General features: G+C 53.1%; 1 protein-coding gene and 1 long non-coding RNA gene across 2 annotated transcripts in view; one reads left to right on the top strand and one right to left on the bottom strand.

The window, feature by feature from the left end:
* LOC144736306 (stAR-related lipid transfer protein 13-like) overlaps positions 1-27,130 on the top strand; it is a gene marked incomplete at its 5' end in the record, with an annotated part of 150,757 nt that overhangs the window by 114,040 nt on the left and 9,587 nt on the right. The window contains 6 exon segments of the mRNA XM_078618953.1: positions 19,423-19,494; positions 20,696-20,777; positions 22,614-22,677; positions 23,407-24,099; positions 24,101-24,954; positions 26,482-26,664. Of these exon segments, the coding sequence (XP_078475079.1) occupies positions 19,423-19,494; positions 20,696-20,777; positions 22,614-22,677; positions 23,407-24,099; positions 24,101-24,954; positions 26,482-26,664 (1,948 nt within the window).
* LOC144736263 (uncharacterized) lies at positions 10-1,633 on the bottom strand. Its single transcript, XR_013588743.1, has 2 exons — positions 649-1,633; positions 10-359 (listed from the first exon to the last, which is right to left on the bottom strand). It is a non-coding gene; the product is annotated as an uncharacterized LOC144736263 (long non-coding RNA).

Below are 27,130 nucleotides of genomic sequence, written 5' to 3'. Positions count from 1 at the left end.
GAGAGAGAATTTTGACTTTTAAACAACTTTTATTGCCGCCAGAAGCAAAAGCACTGGAGGCGATTCCGATACGAAATACACAAAGTCACCAGCAAACAAACGCTACAAATCCACGCGCTGTGGCGCTAAATGCACAGCGCACAACACAAAATAAAAGCCACGTGGTGGTGGTGGTCATCGCGCACGCCACGGTGACGAGCGAGCGCTTCAGAAGGTGAACACGAGGGTGCCGTCCACGCTGGTACAGAGAGGGGCTTGTCCGGCCCCACAGCGTTCGAAGAAGACGTGCTGCACATCACCGGCATGTGTGTGGTACGCGTGCTCCAGCCAGAGCCGCCCTTAGAGCAGGCCCCTAAACACTGGAAGCACAGAGCAGCCGTCAGTGTCACCTTGCAGCATCTTTTTCCTCGTCTTGTACACCGCCATCTTCGCCTGAGCACATAGAGAGAGAGAGGGGTCGAGAAAGCGGTAGAGAAAGATAAGTAGGGAGAGAAGTAGAGAGAGAGGGGGAAGGGAGAGGGAAGGGTTCAGCGTCGTGCAGCCGCTCGCGACGTGGAAGAGGGAAATCCGTGAAGTGACGAGGAAAGCGTTGAAGGATCACGTGGGGACGGCACACGGCTGGGAGAGGTGGCGTGACCGCATCCTCACCCCTGGGGAGACAAAGGCGGTCGGGCGCGGTGCCGGCCACCCACCCACCCACCCCCTCGTGTGCCGTGCCGGCCTTCATAGGTGCTGCTGCTGCTGCTACTCGCGAACAGAACTTGCCCCGACAGTCTGTTGCAGGCTACACGGGGGGATCTTTGTCTTGTGTGTGTGTGATTGCAGCAGTGAGTGTGTGTGTGCAGCAGTCAGTGTGAGTGCATGTGTGTGTGTAGAGAGAGAGACGAAAGTAAAAAGAGTTTCGGCCACATTCCTAACCCGGACCCCGACTCCGAGAGGAGTTTGATCGTCAATAAATGCCTCTGTGGGCCGCTAAACTGTCCCACGTTGCGTGGGGGTGTTCGTGTGGCTCTCTGTGGGAGGGGAGTGTGTAGGTTTGGGGGTTTGGGTTGGAAGGGGGGGGAATCCCATAAAGGACTTTGCCCCATTCGTTCCTTTAAGTTCGTTTCTTCTCTTTACACGATTTCTTTTAACTCACTCTGTCTGCTGTTGTTGTTGTCGTATCCTCAAATCTTGTAACTCAATTTTAACCCACTTCCCAATGTGGTATCGACTGCAAACTTGGTATACTTATGTCATACTGATGACAATACTATATTATATCATTAAAAAAGCAAAATTCTATATTTCTTAAGATTTTTTAATATGTTATGTTTCGGCTTGGGTCTAATTGTCCACGCTCAACTGACGTTGGCTGTAAATCACCAGGGCCCCTTACGTTGTGGAAAACTTCGGGGCCACTTCCTGGAGTCGTGGAGTTCTGCCATTACTAGTACATTTCATAATAGCGTGTTTTTGTTTAAAAGTGTTTTTTTTAAATATTACTTATTTAGTTGCAATCGAGCACACGTTACAAAAACCGGTGCGCTACCGAGGGGCTGGGAAGGTGCGGTGTTTGGCTCTCGCGATCCGTAATGCAAGGATTGATTTATAACGCAAGGATTGATCTATAAACCCAGCTATGAAGGCCGGCACGGCACACGAGGGGGTGGGTGGCCAACACCACACCCGGCCGCCTTTGTCTCCCCAGTGGCGATGTTTACACACCGCACCGAGTACTCATTTGAGGCTGAGTCGACCTAGGAGGAGGCCCAGGACCGGTTCAGATAATCGTCACTGGTGATGGCCGTGAGCGGGAATCGAACCCGGGTCGCCAGGTTCATAGCACAGCGTAGCGCTAACCACTACACTACCGCTCCCCACACACACAGACACACACACAGACACACACAGACACACAGACACACACACAGACACACATACACACACACACATACAGACACACACACAGACACACACACACAGATACACAGACACATACACACACACAGACACACACACAGACATACACACACAGACACACACATACACACACACACACATACACACACACACACACAGACACACATACACAGACACACACAGACATACACACACACACACAGACACACACAGACACACACACACTCCAAAAACCACCCCCCTCACCGACGCGCCCGACTTGGACTCGTCCCTTCCCCGGGCGGTGCAGGGGGAGGGGGGAAGGGGAGGAGGCGAATGGAGTTGCCGTCAATTGGCCGCTCGCGTTTAGCGGCCGTGGGGCAGTGAGCGGCGGATACCCCCAGCCGACAGATCGCAGCCACCCCCAGCCACCCCCAGCCGACAGATCGCAGCCACCCCCAGCCACCCACAGCGCCGAGCGAGTGGTCACTCGACCCCGGGGGGGCTGACGGACGGACGGACGCGAGGGGTGAGGGGGGGTGGTGCCAAGCTGGGTACTGCCGCTAGTGGGGATTTGTGGGAGTCTCTGGGATGCGTTGATGGCTCGTGGCGGCGGCGTCTGCGTCGCTGCCGAGGAGGAGAAGGAGGAGCGCCCCCCATGCCCCTCTCCATGTGGGCTCCCGACCTGCTGCGGCCCGCGCCGCTGGCGTGCTTCTGCGTGCACCGCTGGGACCTCGGGCAAGGTGGGGGGGGGGGGGCTGAGGCGTCGTGATAATAGTTGTCATTGTCATAATTGATGCCATCGCCGTCGTCGTCATAATACTCGTCATTATCACCATCGTCGTGATCGTTGCCGTCATTATCATCATCGTCATCATCATTGTCATCATCATCGTTGTCATCGTCATCATCATCATCGTCATCATCATTGTCGTCATTGTCATCGTCATCATCATCATTGTCATCATCGTCATCATCATTGTCGTCATCATCATTGTCATCATCATCATTGTCATCATCGTCATCATCATTGTCGTCATCGTCATCATCGTTATAATCGTTATCATTGTCATCATCGTCATCATTATTGTCGTCATCATTGTCGGCATCGTCATCATCGTTATCATCGTCATCATCGTCATCATCCCCCCGAGGTCGATAGAGTGGGGGTACCACTGTCGGAAAGTTTAAACAGGCGGTTGTCCCATGCATGGACGCGCCCCTGCCATAGCAACGTGGAACTTCCACCACTGGCTCAGGACCGCGAGTGGGAGGTGAGCGAGCGTCGTTACCTCCGCGGTCGTGTGGGCAAGACGTGGGGGGGGGGGTCGAGTTTGCTCTGGGCACCGGACTGGCACCCGCCATGGGAATGTGGAATTTCTGACGTTGGCTTTCCAACCCGTTGCTTGTTTGAGCCGCGAGGAAGTTGTCTTTGTTATTTGTTTTAAAATCTCTGGATCGTGCCGTGCGTAAGCGCAGCAAATAAATAGATGATTGCATAGCCGTCAACCCCTTAGCAGTGCCGAACGTATTACATTTAACTGTACAAGAATACAGGTAAATCGAATGCGACTATACACTACACTATACACTACGCTATACACTACACTATACTATACACTACACTATACACTACTCTACTATTCACTACACTATACACTACTATACACTACACTACTATACACTACACTACTATTCACTACATTATGCACTACTATACACTACACTATACACTACACTATACACCACACTATACACTACTATACACTACACTACTGTACACTACACTATACACTACACTACTATACACTAAACTACTATACACTACACTACTATACACTACTATACACTACACTACTATACACTACTATACACTACACTACTATACATTACACTACTATACACTACACTACTATACACTATACTATACACTACTACATACCTGTGAACCCCTTATCAGTGCCTACTTTATTCCAGTTAGGCACTGAGAAACACAAACAAATAGACACGGGGTTTTTTTCGCCCCTTATTGAAACGGCTGTACGCCGTATGGAACTGAAAACGCACTTTCCCTGCACAAGGAGGCGGTGTAAACCGTTTGGGGTAGTGGACACGGCGCGTTTACTGCCTGTGGGGTGGCCCGGTTCTGGCGCACAGCAGCAGACGCGGCGCTCGAGTGCAGCAGGGCACGTGTGTGTGAGAGGTTGTGTAATGCTGGAGTGATATTGAAATCACATTGTGTGTGAGAGGTAGTGTAATGCTGGAGTGATATTGAAATCACATTGTGTGTGAGAGGTTGTGTAATGCTGGAGTGATATTGAAATCACATTGTGTGTGAGAGAGATTGTGTAATGCTGGAGTGATACTGAACTCACATTGTGTCTGTGAGATTGTGTAAATGCTGGAGTGATATCGAAATCACATTGTGTGTGAGAGATTGTGTAAATGCTGGAGTGATATTGAAATCACATTGTGTGTGTGAGATTGTGTAAATGCTGGAGTGATATTGAACTCACATTGTGTCTGCGAGATTGTGTAATTGCTGGAGTGATATTGAACTCACATTGTGTCTGCGAGATTGTGCAAATGCTGGAGTGATACTGAAATCACATTGTGTGTGCGAGATTGTGTAAATGCTGGAGTGATATTGAACTCACATTGTGTGTGTGAGATTGTGTAAATGCTGGAGTGATATTGAAATCACATTGTGTGTGAGAGATTGTGCAAATGCTGGAGTGATACTGAAATCACATTGTGTGTGTGAGATTGTGTAAATGCTGGAGTGATATTGAAATCACATTGTGTGTGAGAGATTGTGCAAATGCTGGAGTGATACTGAAATCACATTGTGTGTGAAAGATTGTGCAAATGCTGGAGTGATACTGAAATCACATTGTGCGTGAGAGAGATTGTGTAATGCTGGAGTGATACTGAAATCACATTGTGTGTGAGAGAGATTGTGTAAATGCTGGAGTGATATTGAAATCACATTGTGTGTGCGATATTGTGCAAATGCTGGAGTGATATTGAAATCACATTGTGTGTGTGTGAGATTGTGTAAATGCTGGAGTGATACTGAAATCACATTGTGTGTGTGAGATTGTGTAAATGCTGGAGTGATATTGAAATCACATTGTGTGAGAGATTGTGTAAATGCTGGAGTGATATTGAAATCACATTGTGTGTGTGAGATTGTGTAAATGCTGGAGTGATATTGAAATCACATTGTGTGTGAGAGATTGTGTAAATGCTGGAGTGATATTGAAATCACATTGTGTGTGTGAGAGGTTGTGTAATGCTGGAGTGATACTGAAATCACATTGTGTGTGAGAGAGATTGTGTAATGCTGGAGTGATACTGAAATCACATTGTGTGTGAGAGAGATTGTGTAATGCTGGAGTGATACTGAAATCACATTGTGTGTGAGAGAGATTGTGTAATGCTGGAGTGATACTGAAATCACATTGTGTGTGAGAGAGATTGTGTAATGCTGGAGGGATATTGAAATTACATTGTGTGTGAGAGAGATTGTGTAATGCTGGAGTGATACTGAAATCACATTGTGTGTGAGAGAGATTGTGTAATGCTGGAGTGATACTGAAATCACCTTGTGTGTGTGAGATTGTGTAAATGCTGGAGGGATATTGAAATTACATTGTGTGTGAGAGAGATTGTGTAATGCTGGAGTGATACTGAAATCACCTTGTGTGTGTGAGATTGTGTAAATGCTGGAGGGATATTGAAATTACATTGTGTGTGAGAGAGATTGTGTAATGCTGGAGTGATACTGAAATCACATTGTGTGTGAGAGAGATTGTGTAATGCTGGAGTGATACTGAAATCACCTTGTGTGTGTGAGATTGTGTAAATGCTGGAGGGATATTGAAATTACATTTTGTGTGAGAGAGATTGTGTAATGATGGAGTGATACTGAAATCACATTGTGTGTGAGAGATATTGTGTAATGATGGAGTGATACTGAAATCACCTTGTGTGTGTGAGATTGTGTAAATGCTGGAGGGATATTGAAATCACATTGCGTGTGAGAGATTGTGTAAATGCTGGAGTGATACTGAAATCACATTGTGTGTGAGAGATTGTGTAAATTCTGGAGTGATACTGAAATCACCTTGTGTGTGAGAGATTGTGTAAATACTGGAGTGATATTGAAATCACATTGTGTGTGAGAGATTGTGTAAATACTGGAGTGATACTGAAATCACATTGTGTGTGCGAGATTGTGTAAATGCTGGAGTGATGCTGAAATCACATTGTGTGTGAGAGATTGTGTAAATGCTGGAGTGATACTGAAATCACATTGTGTGTGTGAGATTGTGTAAATACTGGAGTGATATTGAAATCACCTTGTGTGTGAGAAATTGTGTAAATGCTGGAGTAATACTGAAATCACATTGTGTGTGAGAGAGATTGTGTAATGCTGTAGTGATATTGAAATCACATTGTGTGTGAGAGAGATTGTGTAATGCTGGAGTGATACTGAAATCACATTGTGTGTGAGAGAGATTGTGTAATGCTGGAGTGATACTGGAATCACATTGTGTGTGAGAGATTGTGTAAGTACTGGAGTGACATTGAAATCACATTGTGTGTGAGATTGTGTAAATGCTGTAGTGATATTGAAATGACATTGTGTGTGAGAGATTGTGTAATGCTGGAGTGATATTGAAATCACATTGTGTGTGTGAGATTGTGTAAATGCTGGAGTGATATTGAACTCACATTGTGTGTGCGAGATTGTGCAAATGCTGGAGTGATATTGAAATCACATTGTGTGTGCGAGATTGTGCAAATGCTGGAGTGATACTGAAATCACATTGTGTGTGCGAGATTGTGCAAATGCTGGAGTGATACTGAAATCACATTGTGCGTGCGAGATTGTGCAAATGCTGGAGTGATACTGAAATCACATTGTGTGTGAGAGATTGTGAAAATGCTGGAGTGATATTGAAATCACATTGTGTGTGAGAGATTGTGCAAATGCTGGAGTGATACTGAAATCACATTGTGTGTGAGAGATTGTGTAAATGCTGGAGTGATATTGAAATCACATTGTGTGTGAGAGATTGTGCAAATGCTGGAGTGATACTGAAATCACATTGTGTGTGTGAGATTGTGTAAATGCTGGAGTGATATTGAAATCACATTGTGTGTGAGAGATTGTGTAAATGCTGGAGTGATACTGAAATCACATTGTGTGTGCGAGATTGTATAAATGCTGGAGTGATACTGAAATCACCTTGTGTGTGCGAGATTGTGTAAATGCTGGAGTGATATTGAAATCACATTGTGTGTGTGAGATTGTGTAAATACTGGAGTGATATTGAAATCACATTGTGTGTGAGAGATTGTGTAAATACTGGAGTGATATTGAAATCACATTGTGTGTGTGAGATTGTGTAAATACTGGAGTGATATTGAAATCACATTGTGTGTGAGAAATTGTGTAAATACTGGAGTGATATTGAAATCACATTGTGTGTGAGAGATTGTGTAAATACTGGGGTGATATTGAAATCACATTGTGGGTGTGAGATTGTGTAAATGTTGGAGTGATATTGTAACCGTCCATCCGTGGTGTGTGTCACACTTGCAGCAGCATTGCCTCCAGGGTAGTGCCCTGTGGGTTGACTGCGTGCACTCCCTCTCTCTCTCTGGGTTCACTGTATCCGTGCGTGCACTCGAGTCGTGGATTTCCTCACTGTTATCTAAAAAAAATGTTACATCTTCATATATTGCGGCCTCCCCCCCTCCCCGTTTTTTTCATGACCAAAAAGCCAACGGTTAGATTTGCTACAATGGGACCTTTTTGCCAGTACGATTCCTTTCAAAAGGTTTCTATTTGGTGTTTGATCATCTTAACACAACTCCTGTGCAATTTTGATTTGAGGCTTTCGTGACTGCAGGGATCCATACTCTTTGGTTCTTTCGGTAAAGTCACGTAGGTACAAAATATTGCCAGAAAGGGTAAAACACCTATTATTATTATTTGTTGATACCTGGTTAGATTTGCTCTCACTCTACGCGTTGGCCATGAATTTTCACCCTGTAACAACAACAATAATCATTATGATTACGGTGCAAGTCGGCATGAGGGGATGTCTTTGCGTGCTCCTTCTGCGTCCTGCGAGGCCTCTGCCCGGCGTCGCTGGAACTGTGTTGCCGGTCCGCGTCGTCTAACGTCGCTTAACGTTGTCTACGTCCCCACCACCCGCTCCCCCGCCTTGTCTCCCGTGAGCATCTGCCGCTCGTTCATTCCTCGGCGCTCGGTCGGCGCGATAAGAAGAGGAGGTCTGAGCGGGTCGCGGCGTTTGAAGCGACGCAAAGAACCGTGGTTTCTTTTTGTTTTCGGCCAGGGGGCTGTGCGCGTGGGGGGGGGAGGGAGCTGGAAAGGAAACGATGAAGGCGGGACGAGCGGAGAGGCGCCGGGGAGAGAGCCGGAGGTGTTGAGAGGGGGGCAGAGAGAGGGGGGAGGGAGTGCAAGGTCTGTGTCAAGTTCCCCGGGCCGCCCCTCTGCTCTCGAACCCGTGAGCTCTTCACGAGGCGCTCCGATTGGATGCGGTGGGACACTGTGGCCTGCGCCGTGGACACGAGGAGACGTTTGCTTGAAATTACGCAACTGAGTCTCGGCCGCGCGCGTGGATGCACGGTGGTGAGGAGATGTTAACTACCTCGCCTGGTATGCAGGAGGTCGTGGGTTCGATCCCGACCCTGACAATGCCTGCTCTATATTTGGAGTCTGCGTGTCTCTCTCTCTCTCTCATCATCACCACAGTGGCTAGGAGATGTTAACTACCTCGCCTGATATACAGGAGGCCGTGGGTTTGATCCCGACCCTGACAATGCCTGCTGTATATTTGGAGTCTGCGTGTCTCTCTCTCATCATCATCACCACAGTGGCTAGGAGATGTTAACTACCTCGCTTGGTATGCAGGAGGTCGTGGACTCGATCTCGACCCTGACACCTGCTGTATATTTGTAGTTTGCGTGTCTCTCTCACCCTGTGGTCGCGTGGGTTTTTCTCCGGGTCCTCTGTTTTTTTTCCCCTCCACATTTAGAATCCACATCACGCGTTTCGAGTATTTGGCCGCTCTACATTTCCACGTCGTGGTGATGATGATGATGAGCCACTTTGTTGGGTCATCATTTGTGGTCCAGGCTGCTTCTGAAATGAAGCTACGTAGCAGCTCGGCGGGCTTTACTTGGTAAAATAAAAAACATAGTTTAGTTTAAAAGCGTTAGTTTAGGCAGGAGATGAGACGCGTGATGCGACGTCGCTCCTTTCGCGAGGGCGACGCGAGTTTTACATGGAGCCCTGCAGCCCCGAGAGACGGCTCCACTCGCCACCACCGCAAGAAAAATCGAACCGCGACTACCGTATGGTTCGGCTTATAAACCCTATCGTCATTGTCGTCATCGGCCACGTCTATCCACTGCTGAATGAAGGCCTCGCTCCCCCACCACGCCGTCACCACGCCTCACGGTCCGTCGCCGCCGACCGCGTTTTCATCGCGCCGAGAACACAAGCGATAAAATAGATACACGCGGACGCGACACCTCCCTCGCACGTGCACGAGGAGAAGAAAAAAAACCTCTCGGTGGTTTACGCAACCCGTCGACCGTGCAGTGGCCCTATGGGAGCGCGCGATTTCAGCGCCGTTGGTACGACGCTCACGACCGGTCGTCGGCTCCCCAACGCTCCTGCCCCGGCCCGGACGCTGCCGCTCGTTGAGCTGCCGGACCTTCGACCGTTTTCGACGGCCTTCCGGAGATGGGACGAAAGAAACGCGCTCGTTAGGGGACGGAGGGGGGGTGGGAATTGCTCTGAGCCCGGACGCGCTGAACGGCGGGGGCCGCCAATTTTTGTCGTTGCGCTTTTTGTCGCCGTCGTCGCTTCGATGCCCGCGCCGTCCGTTCTCGTCGAGCGCCAGCGGATCCCACGGCACGTCCACGCCGGCGGGCGGCCGCGTCGCATGGCCCCGCGCTGAGGGGGACGCGGCTTGGGCCTAGTTCACCGAGAAACGCAGTCACCCCCTTTCTCGACCCCCTCTCCATGTGAAAGACGTTCTCGACCATTAAACTATGAAACTGTCTACGTATGTTACCGGGCGTGAGGCCCCACGGAGCCGCTGCGTGGCTCTGTTTCAGAAGGGACCCTGGCCGTCACGAGTGACGGCTCGACAAAGTGGTCCATCATCGTCATCATCATCGTCATTATCATCGTCGTCGTCGTCATCATCATCATTGTCGCCGTCGTGAGTGACGGCTTGACAAAGTGACCCATCATCATCATCGTCATCATCATCATGGTCGCCATCGCGTGGGAAATGTATCGCGGCAGGCAAATAGCTCTCGAACGCGCGACGTCGTCGATTCGGAATGCGGAGGGGGGAAACCCGGAGGACCCGGAGAAAACTCCACGCGTCCAGGGTGGAGGGGGGGACAAGGAGGAGGGGAGGGCAAGGTGGTGGTGGTGGTGTCGGCGATGATTTGTTGCGCGCGATCCCCAATTGAGGAATTTGTCACTTTTTAGTTGTGGCACGGCTGGGCCCTGACGGTGGCGACACGCTGGCCATCCTCGTTGCCAGTGGCTCCACCGGGGTGGGGGGTGGTGGGGGGGGTGGAGGGGGGGCTGCCTCTCAAGCCCTCCCTGTGAAGGCCGGACGGCGCTGTGCCGTCGCGTCCTCACCGTCGAGATTTATAAGGGGCACGGGGTGACCAATACGGTCTGAACTGGTCTGTAATAAGGTAGGGCACTGATAAGGGGTTGACTGATATGTAGTGGTGAGTGTAGTAGTGGTGAGTGTAGTCGTGGTGAATGTACTAGTGGTGAGTGTAGTGGTGGTAGTGGTGAGTGTACTAGTGGTGAGTGTAGTAGTGGTAGTGGTGAGTGTACTAGTGGTGAGTGTAGTGGTGGTAGTGGTGAATGTAGTAGTGGTGAGTGTAGTGGTGGTAGTGGTGAGTGTACTAGTGGTGAGTGTAGTCGTGTTGATTGTCTATTTGTTTGTGTTTCTCCCTTGTGATGGGACTTTGTAGGATGACCGTTGAGATTTCTAAGGGGCACGGAGTGACCAATACGATCTCAACTGCTCTGTAATAAGCTAGGGGGCACTGGCAAGGGGTTGACAGGCACCACGCGCTCTGTCTTCCGATTGCAAATCCGCGCGTCGCCAAGAACCCCGGCGCCGGGCGGCGGTGCACCGGCAACTCGTCGGCACGGCGGTGGCCACCGGCGGCGTGGCTCTTCGGGGCACCCCGTAGCAAGCGCTCTGTCCCTCGGCAGGAGCCGCTTTAGATGTTTCGTGGAACGCAGCCAGCGCTTGGGAACGCGCTGCGCCACTCCGAGCAGAGCATGGACTCGCCCCCCCCCCCTCTCTTATCTAATTTCCTTCTATGCCCCAAGACGCCGCTCCAAGTGACAAGCTGCCCATCTTCTCGCTGTCCCTCCGCCGCCCTGCGCCCAGTCTCGCTCCACCTCCCTGCTTGTCACCGGCACAAACTCCCTCTCCACCTCCGACTCTCCCCCCCCCCCGCTTGCCTCTTCTTCCCACTGCCCCTCAGGTCCTTATTTCTCGACTGCATTGTCACCGTCCCCCCCCACCAGCACCACCCAGCGCACCTAACGCCTCCCCAGCCGCAGCTTCCACCTCGCTCCCTCCACCCCTACTCACTTCCTCCCCACCACCACCACCGCTTATTTTGCCATTTTGTACCGTAGTCGGTAAGCATTGTCAAGCTCCTTGGCGAAAGGCACTTTATGAATCCCAAATAGAAAAGCGGTCCCACATCAACGTGCGCTCCGCGGGTGCGGCGGTGCAGCCAGATAATAACTATGGTAGTAATAATAATGGCTATTGTAATTGTTAAGTTACTCGGGAAAAACAAATACCCTCGCGGCCAGCGTGTATGATTAAGAGCTGAGGGTCACCACTCGCAGTCTGTGCCAGATGTTTAAGATTTGTAAGGTTTTGTGAAAATGCCCAAACTCAGAGCCCAAAATGAATGAGATGTTAACTCCCTCGCCTGGTATGCAGGAGGTCGTGGGTTCTTTCTTGACCCTGACGCCTGTTGTGTATTTGGCGTCTGCGTGTCTCTCTCACCGTAGTCGCGTGGTTTTTTCTCCCGGTCCTCTGGTTTTTCCCTCCACGTTTAGAATAAACATCACGCGTTTAGATTATTTGATTATTTGGCTGCTATACATTTTGTTGATATTCCGCTGTTTAAATTCTTATCGCGGATGGATGTGCCCGGAATGTTTGACTCTCGTTTTCCCGTCGTATCGGGAGTTTCCGTCTGGGAACCGAGGCTTTTTATTTTCGTTCGCCACGCAGATAAGGGGGAGCCGGTTTTGGCCAAATATTTAGACTCTTTTATTTTTTTTCTGTGAAGCCAGCTTCAAGCTTGAAAAAATAAACACGCGACGAATTCCTTCCAGGTTCCGTATCTGTCAAAAACGTGACATCAAATTTGGCCTCCTCACTATCCGCGTGTCAATACACGCGCTCGCTCGTGTTAAAACGCGCAAACACACTCAGGCGCGCACGCACACTCAGGCGCGCACAAAGACAAATATCCCCCGTTATAGCCTTAACAGACTATTGGGGCAGCTGCCCTGAGCGGCCACCTCGGTAAACGAGGGGCAGTTGGGGACAGCATCACGCCCGTCCGTCTTTGTCTCCCCAGTGGCGATGTTCACTACACACCGCACCAGGTTCTCATTTGAAGCTGAGTCGACCTAAGGCAGGCCCAGGACCGGTTCAGATAATCGTCACTGATGTATGTGGCCGTGAGCGGGAATAAAACTCGGGTTTGCCGCATGCGCACACACGCACACACAGGCACGCGTACCGTGCGTGCTACGTGCGGGCACACACGCTTGGCTCGCATGCCGGCAATGAATAAAAACTCACACTCGGATCTCCGTGGTGGTGGTGGTTGGGAGATTTAAAGACAAGCGGTAGAAGTTGGTCCGGGCAGGCGGAGGAGGGAGGGATGGAGGCTGGTAATGGCCTCTCAGCTATCCAGCGCCTGTCAGTCAGCGCCTCGCTTCCAAAGGCGGGTTCCTCAAGTGACGCCGAGTTTGATCGTCTCATCTCGCCAAGTCTCTCGTTCTAAAAGAACTGCAAACGGCAACACCCCCGATTTACGTCGTCACGCAAGTCCTTCATCACGTTACCGTTAACGCGACGTTATCATCAACGCCGCTACCGACTTGCGTCGCCCTCAACCCCCACACACGCGCTCACGTCGCTGACGGCATCGTCGTCGTCGTCGTGTTTTGTTCTTTCTCGTTATCCGTCGCCTCTCAGCCATCGCCACCACCACCACCCACCACTACCACTCTGTACAGACATAACTTCGTGCGTCGTGCGTAAAGACACGTACCGCACCATAGAGCGCAATCTATTATTCACGTGCAGTGTTTCGGTTTTGTCATGTAGTGTACTGCAATTGAACGCCATCTAATTTGTGTTCAAGTTGACTGCCGTTGCGCGGGATTTTTAGTAAGTTCACGTAACGTCGTGGGTACGTCTGCGATGAAGACGCGGCGCGTCGCACGCTCCCCCTCTGCTGTCCGTGTCTGTCTCTCGTGGGGAAACGTCGCTTTCGGTTTGACGCCGTTTCAGGAATTCGCCCTCGTGCCTTCCAGGAACGCATCCACCTCCGGAATTAAAAACCGGTTGTTTATAAATCAAAAATATCCAAAAATATCAATCGACTGGAGGTTCGGTTCATTTCCTGGCCTCACGATTCCCGGCCCTTTGCCCGACAATTCGCTCGCGGTTCGACTGGAGAATCGACGCCATTTGACCGTGGTACCTTTTGCAAGCATCCAAATAAAGTTATTTTTCATACTTTGAAACTGGTAACAAAATGAATCTTGTGATAGAGCTGCTCACCCCGAGCTGTAAGTGCTCTGCTAGTGCATTGCCCTTGCACCGTTCGCACTTGTGGTGTTGTTCTCTGCTCTGACACTGGCGGTGAGACTAGGCCAATCAATGCCCATATATTATAGTAATTATCAGAGCATGTTTTGTTGGCATGTTCACCACAAGTGTTGTGTGTGGCTAATGCAGACTCGATTCCTTGCAAAATGTATCTATTTGGTGTTTGAACATCTTAACGCCTCCCGTTTTTACTCCCTTTTATTTAACTCACTCTGTTGTTGTTGTATCCTCAAATCTTGCAACTCAATTTTTACCCACCAATGTGGTATCGACTGCAAACTTGGAATACTTATGTCACACTGATGACAATACTATCCTCTATCATTAAAAATGTAAAATATAAATGTTTGTAACATTATTTTTTCTATGTTATGTTTCGGCTTGGGTCTAATTGTCCACGCTCAACTGACGTTGGCTGTAAATCACCACGGCCCCTTACGTTATGGCAAGTTTCGGGGCCACTTCCTGGAGTCGTGGAGTTCTACCATTACTAGTACGGTACATTTCATTAAAGCGTGTTTAAAAAAAAAATGTTTTAATATTTTTTGCCAGAGAGGGTTAAACCGACTCCTAATTTTTCCATTACCGTTTTAGTTTAATGTTGCACTGAATGATAACGTCCCCTAGCGGCTGCGCGGGGTGACGTGAACCCCGCCACGTGTGACGCGTACACGTCACAATGACCAGACCATTCGCCCGCGTTTTATTCGGTGTTACTGGGCGTTTGCTGTGTGATTGCGAGCCGAGCGCGAGATTGAGTTCCTCAGAGCCAGGCTCTTCGCCTCTCTTATACGGCTCAACATGGTCGACTAAGCCTCAAATGAGTACCTGGTGCAGTGTGTAGTAAACATCGTCACTGGGGGAGACAAAGGTGGCCGGGCGTGGTTCTGACCACCCACCCTCTCGTGTGCCGTTCCAGCCTTCATAGGTGCTCGCTAACAGCACTTGCCCCAACACTCTGTTAAGGCTATACGGGGGATCTTTGTTTTCTTATGTATATTCTATGTATGTTGAACTTCTTTCACACCCTGCGTAGCCAACCGTGCCAACCGGAGGTGCGGGAAGAAGGACAACAAACTAAACATAACAAAAAGAAGCCCTAAAGAAATGATTTGCCAATCTCCATGATGATTTAAAAGTGCATCATAACTCCCAGTGGCTTACGGATATCGGGAAGGAAGAGCGTTCCAGACGGCCGCAGAAGCGTTCTCTAACTTAAAGCGCCACGGCGAAAAAACTTCAGCAGGTCTCAAGATCAAGCCCGGGAGAGGATCACTCGAGATGTCCGGCCAAGTTACAATCGAGTTAACTCATTATTTGCCACCACGCCAGTGACTGGAGGAACACCGCGCGCACAGCCCGGTGACGGCACCTCTTAAACTTCGCCCGCCGGAGTCCGTCGCAAAATGTCCGGAAGCCGGCGGCATCACCGAGCCCGTCAACCATTCGATCAACTCAATGGTCTGAATATCCCGACTGCAATACCGCCCCCATCTCCCCTTTAAGGGGGGGGGGGGGGGGGATTAGCGATGAGACTCAGCCACCACCACTTTTTAAAAGCACGGCCTGCGCCACATGACGCCTGCCTGCCGCTCTTCACGTTTAGTGGTGGGAACGTCCGCAGAGGGGATTGCGTTTCCCATACCTGAGAATTTTTTTGGTGTGAATATTTTTGTCGGTCGGTGTTGTTGTTTACGCGTCTCTTTGACCCGAGGGGGTGGCGTAAGAGGATCAGAGCGGCGAGGAGGGGGGACGGTCTCGGGCCCTGGCCACCGAATGAATGCACGAGAGAGAGACCACACATCTCGTCGCGAAACGAAAACATAAGTTGTGCTCTGCAACTCAATTGGTGTGAATATTCGTAGGTGGCGATGATGAGGTGTCTCTTGCGGTACGAGGTATGGTGACGGCGCGACATACGGCCCCTCTGCCATTCCGCTGCCGGGATGAATGCCTCCACATAGTTGCGTCGGTCATGGGGGGGGGGGGGGGGTTGATTAATTAAAGACTTCGCCAGGCTGGTCCAGTGTAGGTCGCTGCGAGGCCCGAGACCGGTTCAAAATGTTTCTCTCGCCGCTCGCGTTTGGCCGCGGTGGCGAATGGAACTTTGGGTCGCCGGAGTTAAAAGGGCAGTGCGACACTCACACTGTGCCACCAACTCTACCCCGAGGGCACCGTGGCCAATCTTGAGAGGTCATGCCGTCGTGGCCTTCAAATTTTACTTGTGGAAAGATGTCGTCATGTTCTCCGTCATTGTCGTCATTGTTGTCATTGTCGTCATTTTCGTCGTTGTAGTCGTCATCGTCCTTGTCATCGTCGTTGTCATCGTCGTCGTTGTCATCGTCGTTGTCATCATTGTTGTCGTGTGCTGTGCACGTTGTGAAGGTGTTGAAGTTGAACCGCAGTGTTTTTCACTGCTAACTTATTCAGTTACTGCCATAATAATAATTATTGTAATATTAGCATCAGACGTTCAGTCAAGCAATTGCCCCCTCTGTGTTAACCTCCTGGCTTTTGTGCGTGAGAAGGGGAAGTAAAGACGAGGAGAGACGCTTGCCAGGTGCATTCACGCCACAGTGGCTAGGAGATGTTAACTACCTCGTGGTGGAAACGCGGCTCGCAGCGGCGTCTGTATTGGGTCGCACTTGGTTCAAACTCGAGCTTTGGGAGTGGCGATTGACTTTCAACTTGTCACCAGTCCGTGTCGTCACCGTCTCACCGAAGCAGGGCTTGTCGCGGTGATTTAAACGTCTTTCCGGAGCTCCCCCAGTCGGCAGAGCCTCGCAACTCGTTCCCGTGCGTGATGATGGCAGTGGTAGCAGCAGTGTGTCCAGGAGCTAAGATGCCAATGTCGAGGTCCGTGCGTGCGTGCGTTGAACTTTGTTCGCCACCGTGCGAGAGAGTCAGCGTCCTCCTCCGCTGAAGGAGCGCCGACTTCCAACGGTCCGTAGGGGCTCCCCGTCTCGCCGAGGAACGGCCGCTCATTGTCCGCGGTCTATGCGAACAGCGCGAGCCGACCTCCAGGAATGCATTTGCAGGAATTCGCTAAACGGTCATGGTGCAGGCAGGCCCCTGGACTTGACAAAAAGACTTGTTGATTTGGCTGCCAGCGGGGGCCGTTCATCAGCGAAGAGATCAACATTGTCTGTCCCGCGGCCCATTCACGAATGACCAGGGGCTTTCATTTCTCGCCGGAGCTGTTTGGGGTTTAGCTGTCTGGGTTGTTGGGAGGTTCAGGCTCACCCCCCCCCAACCCCCCCCCCCCCCCCCCGAGACGCACTGCAAAGTCGTGGGTGTCCCCGTTCACCCACGTGAGCAGTTTCAGTGCCCTCCCGCGGTACATGTTCCATCTTTCCGTCTTCCGTGTTTCCGTCATCGGAATATGAAAAATATATAACTGGTAACGTACACACACGTACGATGACTTACGCGCACGATGACCTACGCGCACGATGACGTACATGGACGTACGTCATCCGGATGGGAAAGAGTTAAGTCCCGAATATGAGCCACCCATGCCATTCTCTCCGCAACTCCCGCGCCGTGCATTTAGGACCATTTCCTCTTCACCGGAGTGTCTTGCAAGGAGGCCAGCCAGTCGGCAGCAGCTCCTTGAGATGTCGAAGTCGCGGAGAGCGCCCAGCACGAGAGAAAAAAAGTTTTGAAAATGTTGGATTGCGATTGTGACCATGGGGACCCATAATGCCGTGCACGTCACGTGACATCGCCACGCTGAGCGGGGGACGCGTTTGTTGTCGAGGCAAAAGGCAAGCGAGTGAGGGGGGTCTTAAACGCAGGCCCGGGGCTCGACTCGTTGCCTTGCTGGTGTCAACAAAATTCGTACCGCGCTGTTGGGATATCAACAGCAGTGCCGTGGTCTTACGGGGGAATATGCCCCCATCCATCGGAATGTGGAATTTCCACGACTGGGCCATTTTAATAAAAAGTGACTTACCTTTTTTTCTGCTGTAGGAATATGCAATTTCCACTGCTGGAGATGATAATGCATCGTTTGAGCTTTTTAAATACCTTAATTATAGCAACAACTATAATTTTACACGGAGGTGGTTGAGCCAGATAATTATAATTTGTGGCAGGAGTGGCGGACGCTCCTCCTCCTCCTCCCGCCTCCCTCCGTATTTGTGAACCGGCCACCCGAGTTGTCGTACGCTCCGTGGTTCTGCTTTGGATGGTGACGCACAGTCTCCACACACTGCCGGAGGGTTTGTAATGTCCCCATTCGTGCATTGAGTATCCGCGTCATTGTCAGCTGATGCTGCTGCTGTGGTTTCTGCAGCGGATACAGTTCAGAGGTTGTGGCCCCAAAAGCTTTGCAGGAGATCAAAGCCGGGTATCGTCTGCCTGGGGTCTTTTGTTTTTTCTTCCTATCGGAAAAACTTAAGAATTTAGTTGACATCGATGAAATGTTTCAAAAGGTCGTTTAACGCCATGTAGTAGTAGGAGTCTTTCACGACCAATATCATCCATAATAGAGGTTTTTGTTGGGTTAGATCGCGTAAATATAGAAATGCGTCGTTAAACCCACCACCACCTGACACAGCCAATTAGCAAGGTTTAGTGTCGCTTAGTACAGCACACCGGTTGTGTGTTGGAGAGTAAATCCACAACATTTACAATCTGAGTACGACGTTTCGCCAGTTAAATTCGACCAGCATCGTCAGGCGACAGGCAGATTTTGCAGGAGAAAATTGGTTGATTCCGCTCCCAGTTGGACACTGATAATGAATTTATCGTGACGTTTGCACTTTTGGTTTTGGTGCCATTTCTTGACTTGTTTAATAACTTTAGATTTAGCTTGGTAGTAGTAGGGTGTTTATTTGCTTGGCAGTGGCTGTATGTGGGATTTGGTCATTATATACAATTAATGTACAGTGTTGCGGGATGCTTTGAGCATGAATGAGCCGATATAAGATTTAATTAGACTCCATTATCTGCTTGCAGTTTATCGCTCGCCTGAGATTTTGACACTAATTTTAAAAACTCGTGGATTTTTCCCTTAAGCCAAAATTAATAATCTAATAACAGTTATACATTTGTTATTCTTGGAAATGTTTATTCCAAGTCGCACGGTGCTCAAAGCGAACAAATGTGGTAAACTGAAGTCCACATGAATCGCCTTTACAGTGCAGTAGTTGCAATCTCTTTATAACGGTGGGGCGGAGTTTGATTGATTTTGATTGGCTGTGGCTCTGCTGCTGTCATCCACTTAGTGGGGCCGAGTCTTCTGCTGGGCGGGAGGCAGGAACGTGTCATCACTGAGCACGAGCATCATCTATTGTTCGTTTTTGGCATAGAGATCCGCGGAGAATGGTTATATTCTTGGATTATCCGCGATTTTGAATTATCCGCGGCCGCCCTGCCCGTCATTCGCGCGGACAATCGACATTCGACTGGATCCATTATTATTGTCGGCACAGGGAGAGAGGCCCTTTGAGCGTAACTGTGGGGCACGGAAAGCGGTGCCGGTGACGAAGCCGGCGCCAGTCTTTGGTTTTCATCCCTCACCGAGATTCGTCTCTCGTCTCCCCTTTTTTTGTCTCTCTCGTCTTCACAGAGATCGAAGCCAAGGAGGCGTGCGATTGGCTGAAAGCGGCAGGCTTCCCGCAGTACGCCCAGCTCTACGAAGGTGCGTGCGACAAACCGCGGGCCTCGCACGCGACGCACCCTCTTGATCCAAGCTGTCCCTATGGTTACCTGCTGCTCGTTGTTGTTGTTGTCGACCGGTAACTCCCCTCTCCCGGGCAAGGCCTCCCCCAGTTTCCTTGACCCCCTCCATCCACTCCACCCGCTCCACCTCCTAGCGGCTCCTCCGGTGCGGGCGTGTGTGTGAGCGAGAGCGTGTGTGCGAGCGTGTGTGGGGAGTGATAGTTTATTGGTGAGCGAGTGCATGCGTGTGCGAGCGTGCGTGTGTGTGGGGAGTGATAGTTTAGTGGCGTGTGTGTGTATGATTGTGCGTGTGTGTGCGTGTGAGCGTGTTTGCATGTCCACGAGTGTGTGTGTGTGTGAAGAGTCCCTCTACCTCCTCGACTCCCACAGGTAGAAGGTTTCACAATGTCTGTGTGCCATCCACCAACCCTCGCTGCGTAGCCACCACCAGTGTATGATGCATTCAATGTTATTAAATGTCTACATTTGCTTCTTGCGATGAACATGGTTGGCTACGCACGGTGCAAGAGAAGTTCAACATAAAACAAAGATCCCCCATGTAGCCTTAACAGACTTTAGGGGCAATTGCTGTTAGCGAGCACCTATGAAGGCCAGAACGACACACGAGGGGATGTGTGGCCAACACCACGCCCGGCCGCCTTTGTCTCCCCAGTTGCCATGTTTACACACTGCACCAAGCTGAGTTGACTTAGGGGAGGCCCCGGACCGGTTCAAATTATAATCGTCACTGGCACACTTTCACAGACACACCGACACACGCAATTGCACACGCGCACACACACGAACAGGCTAACTCAGTACATCTCACGGAGGATCGCTCCGCTGAACAAAATTGTTCCGCGTTTCAATTTACATGCGCGAGTTCGCGTTCCAAGTCGACGTTAAAAAAATATTTCATGGAAGCTGGATCGTAAGTGCGGGTGTCTGTAAGTGCGGGTGTTCGTAAGTCGAGGACTGCTTGTATATACAACTACACATTATTGTTTCAACCATGAGGTTAAGAATTAATGTCAATCCACAAACCAGTGCATCGTTAAGCAGGTATGCACGTGCGTCTATAAACGCGCAACCCTTTTGACCTGCGTTGTCACGAGTGCACAACTTCTGGATGCTCGTGCAGTGAGCCACACATTCATTGTCGTCGTCCTCCCGTTTTGCAGATTCGCAGTTCCCCATTGACATCGCCGCTGTGGAACGGGACCACGACTTCCTCGACTGGGATTCGTTTGAATCTGTGTGCAGGTGAGAGCAGCCCTCCCATCATCGCTCCGGCGCGCCACCGCCACCACCACGCCTCGGGGACGAACGCTCGGGTTGGGTGCGGGACGCGATTTCGCGGGACGCGACGCCGTGTGGTTGTAATGCCATGGTGGCAACGCCGTGATGGCCATTCCGTAGCGGTAACGCCGTGGCGGTAACGCCGTGGCGGTAACGCCGTGGCGGTAACGCCGTGGCGGTAACGCCGTGGCGGTAACGCCATGGCGGTAACGCCGTGCGAAACAAAAGGCACGATCGCAGCCTCTCGACTCTGTTTCCAACGCCGCAGCGGGAGCAGAGGAAGAGCGCTGTGCGTTGTTTTTTGGTTTTGTTCCTCTGGCATCGTTCCTCCCAACATCAAAGCGCTTCCTGAGCGCTTTCCAGACGAAGTTTTTTCGAGGGTTTGTTCATTCGCGCTCTCGTCCGTCCTCGTTAGACCGTCCGCATTAGTTCACGCCGGGGAGACAAAGGCAGCACCGGATGTAGCGGCGCCCGCCCCCAACAGCCCCGCGCAGGCGACCCGGCGCCATCCCTCTGCGCCGTGCGTGAACACAAAGCGCACGGCCTCCTGTCCCGTTGTGTGGGCGGCCCGCTTGTGGTGCGCGAGCACGCGGAGCACGCCGTGCGTGCGGCGCTTCATCCGCATTGTTCATTAATTCGCTTCACCCGGGAACCCCCGGCGGCAGCGGTTCCACGCTGCGTCGGAAGTTCGTTCAATAATTGCGACCGCGCACGCCGCTAACGAGCCTCTTTCCCTCAGTCTCCTCCCTCTCCTCCCTCCCCTCTCCTCCCTCCCTCTCCTCCCTCCCCCTCCTCCCTCCCTCTCCTCCCTCCCTCTCCTCCCTCCCTCCCTCTCCTCCCTCCCCTCCCTCCTCCCCTCTCCTCCCTCCCTCCCTCTCCTCCCTCCCTCTCCTCCCTCCCTCTCCTCCCTCCCCCTCCTCCCTCCCTCCCTCTCCTCTCTCCCTCTCCTCCCTCCCTCTCCTCCCTCCCCTCCCTCCCCTCCTTCCCTCTCCTCCCTTCCTCGCCAACTCCCCCCCCCTACCCAGTTCCCTCCGCCTGCCCCGCCGACTTCCGTCGCGCGGTCGATTGAACGGCGCGACGCCATATACAGATGTGCGCGTTGCGTCGTGTGTTAGAGCGCTCGGCCTTATCCAGACCACCGGCTCAAAGGAACTATGAATGTGTGGCTCAGCTTCCTGAGATTCGGTGGGGAACCCACGGACGAGCCGCATGGCAGCTGCCAACAAGCCCTCTGGCCCTCTGCTGGGATGTGTTTGCGACGAGTACGAGCGCAGCTCCGGCATAAGAAACACGTGCTCACGTTACACTGGAGCGGGGCGGGGGTGGGAGGGCAAGCAAAGGGAAAGTTCTGATACGAGCGCATGACTTGTAGTACTGCTACTGTTGCTACTTTGGATATAAGCACGGGCGGGCGTGCTCGCGAGGGGTGCCGCCGGTAGACAAATGTCGGCTGCTCGGCGAGCGACGGGCCGGGCGGCTCCCCGCGGGAGCCTCCCCGAGCGGAGCCCGAGAGCTCGGATGTCGGTAAAGCTCTGGCTTCACGACGCAAAGTGGACGCATGGGGCCCATCGGACGGCTCCACTTCTCAAGTTCGTCATTCACCGGCTCTTCCGGTTCGCTCCCCTGGGGTCCGTGGGTCCGCGGCGTCGTTGGACGCGACGTCCGACGTTTCACTCCGCGTGCCCCGGAGCTTCTTCGGGGACTGGCCGCCGCTGCCGCAGTGGATTGGTTGCTGCTGTTGTTTGTTGTTGTTTGTTGTTAAATCTCACCTCCTTCGTTTGTGTGAATTTTGGTCTGCAGACGGCTCAATGCCCTTAACAAGTGGGCTTCGATGAGAATCGACACGACCCCGCTCAGGAAGAGAGTGAGTCCCCCATGCGCCCCGACCCCCCCCCTCCCCCCGTCTTTGCTGCTCACTGTCGCTAACATCCGCGGGGCGACGTCACCCCGCCCGCAACCCCCACGCACCGCCGCAGACTCCATTATCTCCCTCTCCCACCGGGCCCCCACCCACCAGAGTAACCTCACCGCCCTGTTAGGGGTGCTACGATGGCTAGGAGATGTTAACTACCTCGCCTGGTATGCAGGAGGTCTCTCCCCGTGGATTTTTCTCTGGGTCCCTGCGGTGTTTTTCTCCACATTTAAAAAAGTGCGTTTAGAGTTTTTGGCTGCAATACATTTCCACGTGATGATGATGAGCCCCACTTCCTTGAGCTATCATTTGTGATGGCCAGGTAGCTTCTGAAAAAGCGCTACGTGGTAAAATAAAAAAAAAATAGTTTAGTAGTTGTGCACGCTACTCCAATACTGAATTATTAAACGACTGGTAAAGTTTTACCGTAGCGTCCGTCGGCGTTATATGTACACGCTGTAGCGTTACGTCTAGACTCGGGATAGGTCAACATTTATAATTTTCCCTCTTAGAGCTTCGGCGGCACGATGGTAACGTTGCGAGGGTATTGCAGCTCGACGCGTTTGTGGCGCCCGCGGCCTCGGCGCATCGTTCCTGTCGCCGCGATCCGACACCGTCACGGCCGTGCCGTTAATCCGGTGTCTCTCTCCACCGTTAATCCGGTGGCTCTCTCTACGGCAGGGCGACGACTCCGACGAGGATGAGCAGTGCGCGCTGAGCGGCAAGTGGACCTTCGAGCGCTCGAGCCGGCGCTGGTCGCGCGTCGACCAGCCGGGCACGCCGGGCGTGCCGGGTGTGCCGATCGCGGCGCCAGTAGCGGGCGGCCGCGCGAGCTCGCCAAACGAGCCGCTCAAGACGCTGTCGGCGCTCGCGGAGGGCGGCGGCGGCGGCGGCAAAGCCGCGGCGGACGCCGCCCCCGGAAGGACGGCGCGACCCGAACGCCCGGCGGGCGGCGCAGCGTTCGGTTCGGACCCCGGCGGCCTCGCCGCCGAACCCGGCCCCTCCCCGGCGAAATCGTCGTCGTCGTCGACGTCGTCGACGGCGCGAGAGAGAGACGGGCGAGCCATGCGCGACCTGGGCGCGAGCACGCTGCCCGCGGCGCTGGCGCGCGAGGTCCTCGGCCGCAAGCTCCCGGACGCCTCCCCGGCGGACGAGAAGCACCGCTCCAAGGCCAAGAGCCTGCTCAAGCGCGTCGAGAACCTGCGCCTCCGCAAGCAGCAGCAGCAGCGGCGCAAGGCGACGGCGCTTCCCTCGCGCAAGGAGCCCCTCGTGATCAGCGGCCCCGTGCCGAGGCCGGCCCCGGACCGCGCCGCGGTGCGGTCGGGCCTCGCCGACGCGGCCGGGGACGGCGGCGGGAGGCTCGCCGGGGTGGCGGGGGGGGGGCCGAGACGAGCGGGGGGACGACTCCAGCCTGGCGGCCATCGCCGAGCGCAACCGGCGCAACGGCGCGGCGTCGCGCTCGCAGGAGAGCCTCGCGTTCCACCTGCCGCGCGACCACAAGCCCGGCACGTTCCCGCGCGCCCTCTCCAGCGAGAGCCTCTCGCCCACCACGGGCCGGGGGCCGGGCGGCGCCGGCGGGCGGTTCGGCGACGGCGGGTTCCTCCTCGGGGGCCGGCACGGGGACGCGCGCTACGACGGCGACGACGACGGCACGGACGCGTCGCGCGAGTCCCTGCCGGCCGCCGGCTCCCGCCACGCCCGGCACCCATTCCAGCACCAGCAGGGCTACGGCAGCCTCGGCGGGCAGCACCGGCGATGCCACCGCCAGCGCAGCAGCTCGTTCGGCTCCACGGGCAGCCGCCTGAGCCTCTACGACAACGTGCCGTGCGGCGGCGGCAGCAGCAGCGCCGGCGACCTCTCCGACGCGGACGCCGGCGGCGCCGGCGGAGGGGCGTTCAGCGGCTTCGACGCGCTGCTGTCGCACGTGGCCGACATGCAGCGCTCGGTGGACTCGTGGACGCGTCAGGTGTGGAGCGAGCTCGAGGTGACGGAGAGCGCCGGCGGCGGGCGCCGGCTCTCCGAGGCCCAGTCCGGCTCGGCGCCGTCGCTCGGCTCGGCGGCGGAGGGAGCCGAGCCGGGCGGGGAGAGCGCGGGGCGGGGAGACGACGCGGCGGCGGCGGCGCCGGTGCCGGCGGCGGAGTCGCTACCGGAGCTGGACGACTCGGAGGGCGGCGCCGCGCGGGAGCGGAGGGACTCGGGCGTGGGGGCGTCGCTCACGAGGCCAAACCGGTGAGCGGCTCCGACGCGCATCCTCGACCCGCGTCGCGGTGCGGGCGCCGTCGTGTGTCGGTGACGGAGAGTTTGAACGGCGTGCGCACGGAGCTCGGAGTCGCCGTCTCTCAGAAGGGATTTTGGGGGGGTTGAGATCGAGCGCAAGCTCCCAAATAGTCTGCATCCTATCCTGAGGCACGGTGTGAAACCAAACCAAACTAGATTCAAAGCTTTCGTGACTGCGGGAATTACTCTTTGGTTCTTTGGGTAAAGTCACGTAGAAAGAGATGAAATTAAATAATAATAGAAGACGACGTTTCGATTGCAACACAAGCAATCGTCATCAGGTACGAATGAATAAGAAAACAAACCTAGTAAACTCAGAAATAGAACGTAATACAACACAGAGAGTCGGCTAACACAACAGTCAACACCCCACCTGGTTGATTACGTTCTTCCAAAGATTGCTAAATTTCAGAGAGAGAGACACACACTGTGTGAGTCTCTCTCTGCTTGCGTGTCTGTCTGTGTGTTTCCGTGTCTATGTTTTGTCTTTCTCTCTAATATAGCACTCTTCGGAAGAACGTAATCAACCAGGAGGGGTGTTGACTGTTGTTAGTTGACTCTGTGGTGTATTGCATTATATTTTCAAGTTTACTATGTTTGTTTTGTCATTCATTCGTACCTAATGATGGTTGCTTGTGTTGCAATCGAAACGTCGTCTTCTATTATTATTTAATTTCATTTCTTTCTACGTGACTTTACCGAAAGAACCAGCACCGTGTCGCACGAGTGGGGAGTGTGGCGATGTTTACGACACACCGCACCAAACTGTTGTTTTTATTTTTGCCAGTTGAGGCCCCACCGAGCCGCGTAGCTTGTTTTTCAGAAGTGACTTTCAGAAGCCGCACAAACGACAGCTCCACAAAGTGGCTCATCACGCGGAAATGTTTCGGCAGCCAGATAGTCTGAAGGCGTGATGTTGATTCTAAATGTGGAGGGGTAAACCGGAGGACCCGCAGCGTGTTCGTGTGTCACTGTGTGTGTCACTGTGTGTCACCGTGTGTGTCACTGTGTGTGTCACTCTGTGTGTGTCAATGTGTGTGTCACCATGTGTGTCAATGTGTGTGTCACCGTGTGTGTCACTGTGTGTGTCTGTGTGTGTCACTCTGTGTGTGTCACCATGTGTGTCAATGTGTGTCATTGTGTGTGTCACCATGTGTGTTATTGTGTGTGTCACCGTGTGTGTGCGTTACCATGTGTGTCACTGTGTGTCACTGTGTGTGTCACCGTGCGTGTCACCGTGTGTGTCACCGTGTGTGTCACCGTGTGTGTCAATGTGTGTGTCACCATGTGTCACCGTGCGTGTCACCGTGTGCGTCACCGTGTGCGTCACCATGTGTGTCACCGTGTGTGTAACTGTGTGTGTCACCATGTGTGTGTGTCACCGTGTGTGTCACCATGTGTGTCACTGTGTGTCACTGTGTGTGTCACCGTGTGTGTGCATCACCACGTGTCTCTCTGTGTCTCCGTGCCGCCGTGTAGGCGCGCTCGCCTGCGCTGGCCGAGCTTCCAGCGCTCGCACTGCCCCCGCCACGCCGGCTCGGCGGCGCTGCAGCTGCATGCGCAGTCGGCGGCGCAGCTCAACCTGCTGCAGAGGTTCGCCCTGCTGCGACTCACGGCGCTCATCGAGAAGCACTCGCCCACCAACAAGCACGGCTGGAACTGGTGAGAGAGCGGGCTGCTACACCCCTCCGGCCACGAGCTCGCGTGTGTGTGTGTGTCCGTGTGTGTCCCAGTGTGTGTGTGTCCGTGTGTGTGTGTGTCCGTGTGTGTGTGTGCCCGTGTGTGTGTGTGTGTGTGTGTCCGTGTGTGTGTCCGTGTGTGTGTCCGTGTGTGTGTGTGTGTGTCCGTGTGTGTCCTGTGTGTGTCCGTGTGTGTCCCGTGTGTGTGTCCGTGTGTGTGTGTGTCCGTGTGTGTGTGTGTCCGTGTGTGTGTGTGTCCCCATGTGTGTGTGTGTGTGTCCGTGTGTGTGTGTGTGCGTGTCCGTGTGTGTCCCCGTGTGTGTGTCTGGCACACACGGTAGTGTAGCAGTTAGTGTGCTGCACTACGAACCTGGCGACCCGAGTTCCATTCCCACTCACGGCCAACACCAGTGGCGATTTTCTGAACCGGTCCTGGGCCTCCCCTAGGT

Source organism: Lampetra planeri, chromosome 60 (genome assembly GCF_965212315.1).
Source record: "Lampetra planeri chromosome 60, kcLamPlan1.2.h2, whole genome shotgun sequence".
In the NCBI taxonomy this organism is placed as follows: Eukaryota; Metazoa; Chordata; class Hyperoartia; order Petromyzontiformes; family Petromyzontidae; genus Lampetra; species Lampetra planeri.
The sequence above is the reverse complement of the archived record's forward strand: the minus strand, read 5'-3'. Positions and strand labels throughout refer to the sequence as shown.